This window comes from Anneissia japonica, unplaced genomic scaffold, assembly GCF_011630105.1.
Source record: "Anneissia japonica isolate Jap-2015-1 unplaced genomic scaffold, ASM1163010v1 scaffold1881_len754168_cov175, whole genome shotgun sequence".
In the NCBI taxonomy this organism is placed as follows: Eukaryota; Metazoa; Echinodermata; class Crinoidea; order Comatulida; family Comatulidae; genus Anneissia; species Anneissia japonica.
Window position 1 is genome coordinate 32,606 of NW_022757845.1, and position 8,367 is coordinate 40,972.

The window sequence follows — 8,367 nt, forward strand, 5'->3', positions numbered from 1 at the left end:
AATTTTAAAAATATATTATTAATAATAATACAATTGTCTTCTTCAGGATTTGGGGTTGCTCAGGCAATATTTTTTAGGCCAAATCACCCCATCAAATATGAGGCTTTAAGAAAGATATACCTGTACTTTGAATAGACAAAATCCATAGGAAAACACACTGTATGATCACACTTTAAACTATTGCACTGTTAAAACATAGTACAGGCATTATGTACCTATATATGGGCATGATGATAATATAGTACAGTAGAACCTCGTTTTTACGTACCCCAGTTATACGAACCCTCAGTTTTATGTACGCCTCGTATCGACGATGACGTCATCAAAAACCCCGAAAATATTCAAAACAAACGGCCCTTTTCAGAGCAACCATAAGTAAAAAGACTATAACAATAAACTATTACAATAAACAAACCATAAAATGCAATGTATTTTCATTAAACAGCAACGTTGATTGAGTCTAATACCAGGTTGTTATAATCTAAAACCATGTGAACTGAGTGAGATGAACAACTACCAATGGTGCTCAAAATAATTGCTTTCCTCCCTAGCTTCGTGTGGCAAACCATGGAAAAACTTGTCTTGTCTAATTTTCAGGCATAATTTCGTACACGAACGCAAATTGGTTGGCTCGCCCAGTGCAATGCACATGGTTTCGCTGTTTCACGTACACGAATGCTAATTGGTTGGCTCGCCCAGTGCACATGGGTTTAGTTTGTCTCACAGGCCCAGACAACACCACAGCTCTGTTGTTTAGAATAGGCATGAAGGGGAATTCCCAAGTTATACCTTTGACGTATAGGTAATCTTACAATATTTTCATGTTCTTTAGTTAAATATTAAAGAGACATAAAGTGATGAATTAATACACTAGACACATGGTTTTATTTGAACACTTTATTATGACATCGTACACTAAACACATTGTTTTATTTGTAGGCCTAGGGGATAGGTCTAGCCTAGCTAGGTAACATCGTTCGTTCATACATACGTATATTGAGCGTTATGTACGTATTAGGTCAGAGGTTACCACAAATTTAACCTAACCTCTATTTTACGAATCCCCCGATTTACGTACGCCCTCCAGTCCCGTACCGTACGTAAAATCGAGGTTCTACTGTATACCCATATTTGGGCAAATCACAATTATTTGTAACATAGCAATATATTATGGAAAAAGCTTATTATGTGTACATTTAATATATTATATATAACTTAATAAAATTACTTTCTTTATTTTGTAGGTCATCCTTATGTTTAAAAACTTAAAGATGTTATACCTCCATGGAAATGGTATTAGTGATCACAACCAGGTGGACAAGCTCGCAGCATTCCCAAACCTTATCACACTAACCCTCCATGGTAACCCACTAGAAAATGAGCCAGGGTACAGGCAGTTAATTCTTGCCAAACTTCCAAATCTCCGATCACTAGATTTCAGCCGAGTCACTAAAGCGGACCGTGCAAACGCGAGTATATGGAAGACTATGATTGGACAGAAGAAGCGAAAGAGAAGAAAATCAAAAGATGAATGATACATTTTTAAAATATTGAAGAAAAATTATGAAGTTGAATGTAATGAGCATATTTTAAAATGAAATTATGCAAAAAATTCCAACAAAAGATCAAAATATAGGATATTTTTATTGTATATAGTTATCTTGCAGGTTAATAATATGAAAGACAGATAATAAAGAGGTTTATACTATAATGTACATACCACTTTTTAAAATAATATTATATCTTCTATATTGGCTACACACATTCAAAGGTTATAGCAGACTCGACATGCTCAACATACTCTATTCAATTGAGTGAAATCCGTGGCAGTCGGGTGTCAGGGGAGGGGAGTTAGGATTCGTAGTTCCCCCTCCCCGTCGGCATTAGCAAGCATAAGCTCCATTGTCGGTGGAGATCACTTGGATTAAAGATATGAGTTTTAGTTGGACCAATCAGTGTTATTGAGATCATCAGAGTGTGGTCTAACAAAGCGCAATTTTTAACATCCTAAATCAGTATAAATCTCCCATGATCTTCTTGCTGGGTCAAATTAGGGTCAAATGGGAGTCTAATTGTTGATACATTTCTGTAAAAAGTTTTTGTATGTGTGCGGTATTTGCATGCTTTATTTGCACTGAATTTTTCTGCTATGTAAGTATATCCTGGTCGATGTTCCTGGACACATGCCACTTATTTAAACTTACTGAGCATGCAGCATGGGTTAGTCAACTGAAAGAGATTTTTTCAGGGCTGTTTTGGTAAAACTGACATTGCTTAACAATAACAGTAAGGCTGAAACACAAAATCTGCTTTAAGAACACTTTTATTGTAGTGAAGTGTCTCAAAAAGTATATTATAAAATATAATACTGTATATAGTCCATATGTAATAAATTTATATTCCTTTACATTAAACTATATATATATATATGTCTCAACAGTGCTGTGGGAAACAATGGCTGGAGCTCTGTAGAAATACAATTTGATAAGCAACAGTTAAAAAGTAAACAGCCAGAAATAGAACCTGAGCTTTCGGACAACACTAGTTTGATAATGTTGATTATGTTTGATGAATTCACTATTATGCAAAGTTGTGGGCCATAAAAATATCCTTGATTCTTATTATGATCCGTGAATAACCTAATAGTTGCATATTGTAAAAGCCTACAAGTATAATAACGACTAATAATCTGTTTACACTATCAAATTTTCAGTGACAAGATATTTCCAACTCACGATTGAAGGTTCAAAGTCTTAACCTCAGTGCCATACAACTTACATGATAAAAATAATTGCTTGCAATGGTATTTCACTTATTTATTTATACCTATGCTGTTCAACTATATTATGTGAATTACATAGGCCTACTTGAAATTTATGAAAAGGGCATTAAAGCAAATAACACTTATAATTCTCTCTTCATAGGACACTTTTGTTGATTTATTATACAAAGATGTTATTTTAGTACACAAACTTTTTTTTATATATATTCAGGTATACTTTATTCAATAAGTAAAAGACGATGAATGACATACAAGCAGCCAAGGACTGAAACCGTAGTCTCCTAAATAAAGATGCAGAGGCCTACTGAGGATAACTGAAAATGAACTTTAAATAATATGTAAAGGCCAACTCAGACAGCGTCGGCCGACGCAATTTGTTGTCGCGTCGGGTCTGTGTGAGTTGAACGCAGACGCGATGGTGTGCGTCGGGGGCAGTCGCGTAGTAGAATATTAAACGTGTGTAATATTTCTCACGACGGCTTAAGACTGTTCCCGACGATAAATCGGGTCGGGCTGCGTCGGCCGACGCTGTCTGAGTTGGCCTTAAAGAGACTACCTATTTTATGTAAAGACTAAACTGTTGGTATATTAAATCCCAGGCGGAAACGACCAATCGTCTTAAGCGTAAGTTGTTTAGCAAGTTGTTCATAGTTTTTTTGAATAACATATTTGGACTTGATTAAATAGCTCGACTGAATCTAAATAGTGGAGAATTTACAACTCAGGAAATCCCCATTTTCTTTTCAATTCACCCATCGTTACTCCATTGCTTTTATGACCAGCCCCTTCTCCGTGCACACCAAACTTTGGAGCAGGCTGAGATATCTTTCCTACATACCTCGGGTCGGGTTGATGAGAGCTAGGAAGCCACCTACACAGAGAAAAATATCTGTCATTATGTAAAGAAACCTTTTTTTTTGAAGGATCGAGCTACGATAAATCGCGTCATACGACTTTGATGTCTGCTAATTTAGCTTATCTAATATCTTATCATTACGCTGTATGTAAATTACAAGCTAGCTACCTTGTGTCGCAACTTATGCGTGCGAAGTGTGTCGTGTTTACTGTCGACATGTGAACAGTCCTGAAAATAAAAGTCAGCATTAAAATTAATTTGTTCTAATAAACTAGATGTTTGTTAAATACAGTATTACAAATTACAGTATTTCTACTCGGTTCGATCAACTTTTAAATAATGTTCTGATAAATTTTATAGGCAGAAATTTAACCAAGCTAGTTAATTTTTGCGTTTACTTGCAAACGTTGAAAATGTCAAAATTTTATCAAATCAACGCTATTGTAAAACCCGTGTTTTCAATCAATTTCATTCAAAACAGTTGAGTGGCTGCGTGTTTTTCTTACGGGTGACTGACAGCTGAAATAATTAGTCTGGAGTGCAACTGGGCGCGTTAAAACTATCGATGCATAATATTATTACATGGGTGAATCGATCAGAAGTGAATTGTTAATTCAGTGCAACCTACAATTCAAGATCTCTCTGATTGGACACACCTTTTTCTAGAAGCAAATAACAATCGCAAATCTTTTTCACAAAACAAACCATTCAATATTTAATAATTAATCTTATTGCCTTTTTTTGTAATCCTTTTGAATTTCCTAATTTGCAATTTTGAATGATTTTTGGCTTGGGATTTTTATATTTATATATTTTTATATGTTTTATTGTGTGCAATATAAATGTTTCTATATATTTAAGGGGCAGCCGACTCTTTTGAGTTACAGTAATTAATTTGCTTTAGCTGTCCCTGACCATCGTGTTGTTTCTCGTTGTCTTGCTTTTCTTTTGTGTTCTTGGTCGAATAAATAAATGAAATGAAAATGAAAAATTGAGGACCAAAACCACCCCAAATTTTCATGTCCAAAAGAATGGTGGTCTCGAATTGGAGGGCGAACGCTCTTTCGGCGCAAAATGCAGTACCGTCTGTAATGTTTGGTTTACACCAGTGGCGCTGTCAGCAGAGACCGTGGGGAGGAGAAATATTCCCCATCGACAAGCATGCACCCCTGTCGTCTGATGCCACTCTTCAGATCATCAGACAATACGGAAATAATTTGCTCATTCAACCACGGAAGTTCCAAATCTTGTTTTTACCGTCCATCTAAAAATATAATCTCTCCTGCTTGCCCCCCCCCCCCGTGGCTTCGAAAGGTGCGCGGGGGAGGGGCGCACTCCCCCGGAAAATTCGTGTCCCTCAGTCCCGAAGGAAAAAAAATCTCGATCAAGTAAATAAAAGTCGCATCACTTTTATTTTGCGAGCAGCGCCCCCTCACTTAATCATCGAGACTCACCCCCACTTCCGCGCACCATCACTCCTCCCCATTTCAAAACTGCTAGATACGCGACTGTAGGCCCTCACTATAGGATTTACCCCGGGATCTTGAATCGTCAGAACAGAATCGTCGGCTGTACATCGGTTTCGATGATGACTGACCAGAAAATTGATTAATGTAATTTGTTCAGAGGAGGAATAAGGGAAGGGAAAGGCATGTTTCCATACTTCCCCTACTCACCGTCCATCATGTAGTATTACCTCACTGTAAATATAAGCGCATCTCCTGCTTGGAAGTCGGCAGTCCTCCATTGACCCCCGAACTGACGAGTTATTTCTAGAGGGTCGTTCGTGAACCAACCTGTTCCTTCAAGTCCCCCAGCTTCTACGTCAAAACTCCCATACGTTTCTTGAAAGTGACGGAATCTGTAAAGTTCAATTTCATAGATCAATCACTGACATTCTCCCTAGAATAAAACAGAGCGCTCAAAGAATTTCATAACAAATGCTGATGATTCATTAACTGGTAAATCGTCCCTATACACCCGGGCCCTCCTCTCTGACGAGGTTTTTCAGATGTGTAATTCTTACAATTTTTCGTGAATGTTTTTAGTTGGTTTTGAGCGTCTGTCCGAGTTGTTTTATTGAATGTTTTTCCCTGTTGCAACAATTGATTAATTTAATTGTAAATAAAATGTAATATTAATTTTAATAGTAGAAATAATATTAATTTAATTCTATCTTTTTTTTTATATGTTTGTGTCTTGTATGTAATGTTTTTAAAATGTTTTCCCCACTTTTGTTAAACTTCAATTTTGATTTGACTTCTACTGTAATGTTTATGTTCGTATTTCGTATTTCGACATGCTTCCGTGAATAATAATCATGATGATTATGATGATAATAATCAATAATAATAATAATAATAATAATTAATAATAATAATAATAATAATAATAATAATAATAATAATCATGATCGTCGGTGTGATAACAACAATCTTTTTGTCAACAAAAATTTGATATTGAGGACAGAGCTTGATACTGATTACTCACGATGGCAGCCGATGTGACGACTGACAGACGGCTAACGTCCCCTTCTCTATAATGACGTCATCAAACGGCGTCCACATTGTTAATAGTTTGTCCGTTCCTCTTCCCATATATACATTGTCCACGTGCACCCCAGTAAAACCTTCCATGTGCATTGCTCTATTGTCAGATAATCAAGAGCCGTGTTTAGGCCTCGTATCATGTTTGTTCGTAATTTTGCATTTGCAAATTGTTTTTTATTCTCTATTTGTAATTAATTCCCTGATTGTAGAATGGCTTGTTTCTTAATTAAGATGGATAATAGACGAGGCTTCCTGCACTTACTTTATAAAGATTTAGGCCTATTGGTTGTCGAAAATTTATTTTGTGATGTCAGGGTAGCGGTTCCTGTTAAAATAATGAGAACCGCTTTTATGAATAATTAAGTCCACTTTTTGGGTTCCCTGGCCCAGAATCATTACTGTAATGTTGTTGTGTTTCAGCGTTTCTGATAAATACCGGTAATGTCTATCTGAATAGACCTTTCCGGAGTGTCAATCAAACTTAACAACTGACTAATCAGAACAGCGCTAGGAATACGCGCGCGTCTCACAAACACACGTGTTGTCCCACAAACGCACGTGTTCGCGTATGTTTTAACACTGTCGCCTTGTGGGACCTTAGCAACAATATCCAAGGGGCGGGGCTTAGCGGAAAGGCCCATTGATCCTTACCTTAACCATTTGTAATCAAATGTTCTTGGCTCCTCTTCAAATAAAGTTCGGAAAAAATCAAAAGCTGTAGAGAGAGGAATCAACAAAAAAAATGAATTGACTTAAGTTGATTAAAGCTAAACAACCTGTTGTAATAGTGCGTCTGTGCCAGATATTCGTGCCCTAATTTTGTATTTTATAATATAAATAAAGATACACATGGGAAACTTTCCCGCAGCCAAAAAAGTAACAAAATATTGACTAACCTCTTTTGCCTTCAAGAACTCTCTTTACAGATTCGCACTGAGTTAAACTATTTGCACCCTAATTTAAAAAGAGATATTGAAAATTCCTGTAATAATACCATGCATCATCTAACAATTAACTATAAATAGTATAATATTATTGGACGATATGTCATGGCACTTTAAATGTATACCTGTAGAGTTAGGCCTATTTCAATATCGGTTTGGTAATCTACAATAGGCCTATACGAAAAATTGAATAAGAATCACGCGTCGTCCACCTCATTTTAAATTTCTTACAATTAAGTACAGGGGCGGATTCAGAGGCGGATCCAGAGATGTCCAGAGGGGTGGGAGTGGCGAAAGGGCTGAAAGTTGGGCCGATAAAGACAACTGTCCAGGGGGAATGCCCCCGCGAAACTGTTGTGTTCCAGACACCCGAAAATAACATTTGAGGCGTTCTGGAGAATCTGTTTATAAGCAAGGTATTCTCACTAGGGATTATGATGTTATAGTGAGATTAGAAAATGTTAGGAAATATTTTTGGATTGGAAAGGCACATATCTGTTGCTGATACAGCTCATGCATTCTACTATAATTTGTCTCTTATTTTTCTTTTATTAAGTATATGCATATTCAGCGGTCATGCGTTACACCCCCCCCCCACCACCCAGTGTCACAGTCGAATACTTGCACCGTGTTGCAACTTACCTCCATGAATGGCACGCATCCAGCCCGACATCGATGGTTGAGTACACCCTCTTGCAATGGGTATGCATTATTGAGTTTGTCCTCCCCACTATCATGGATGTGTTGCAACACTCTTGACCGTGCATTCAGAACGTCCTGTCTGTCGTGCAGACCTCGAATGAGCAAGTACCTGAATATAATTAATACAATTTTTAGTGGTGTATCTACGGGGTGGGGGTGGGGGGCACGCCCCTCAAAAAATATTCTCGTTCCCAAGTTGACCCAAAATAAGTGGTTAAAAATCACCTAAAACTACATATTTTTGCAAGCTAACTCCCTTCTGAATTAATCATCGAGCCCCTCCCCACGTGACATATTCATGCTCCCCCATCAGCCCCGCTTCCCATCTCTTTACACTGTACATATCGTCAAGCTCGTCAATTCTGTTTGTACCTCCTTGCAGACTGAAAACGTATGGTGAAAGAGTCTTGCTGTTGTTGCTCCAAAATTATGGAATGACCTACCTGTACATATATACGCGAATCGCCATCTCTTGCTCTTAAAAAAAACAAAAAAAAACACAACTGAAATCACATCCAGGGGCGGCCCCGGCCC

The 8,367-nt window shown here is 37.3% G+C and overlaps 2 protein-coding genes across 2 annotated transcripts in view; one reads left to right on the forward strand and one right to left on the reverse strand.

Moving 5' to 3' along the window:
• The window catches only part of LOC117124923 (leucine-rich repeat-containing protein 51-like), a 6,215-nt gene extending 4,480 nt beyond the window's left edge, over positions 1-1,735 (forward strand). The window contains exon 4 of the mRNA XM_033271260.1: positions 1,245-1,735. Within this exon, the coding sequence (XP_033127151.1) occupies positions 1,245-1,535 (291 nt within the window). The 3' untranslated portion in view covers positions 1,536-1,735. The remainder of the gene's footprint in view (positions 1-1,244) is intronic.
• Positions 1,736-3,332: 1,597 nt separating this feature from the next.
• The window catches only part of LOC117124893, a 5,956-nt gene continuing 921 nt past the window's right edge, over positions 3,333-8,367 (reverse strand). The window contains exons 2-8 of the mRNA XM_033271226.1: positions 7,774-7,942; positions 7,084-7,141; positions 6,839-6,902; positions 6,129-6,284; positions 5,335-5,499; positions 3,807-3,866; positions 3,333-3,653 (exon numbers count right to left, since the gene is read on the reverse strand). Of these exons, the coding sequence (XP_033127117.1) occupies positions 3,497-3,653; positions 3,807-3,866; positions 5,335-5,499; positions 6,129-6,284; positions 6,839-6,902; positions 7,084-7,141; positions 7,774-7,942 (829 nt within the window). The 3' untranslated portion in view covers positions 3,333-3,496. The remainder of the gene's footprint in view (positions 3,654-3,806; positions 3,867-5,334; positions 5,500-6,128; positions 6,285-6,838; positions 6,903-7,083; positions 7,142-7,773; positions 7,943-8,367) is intronic.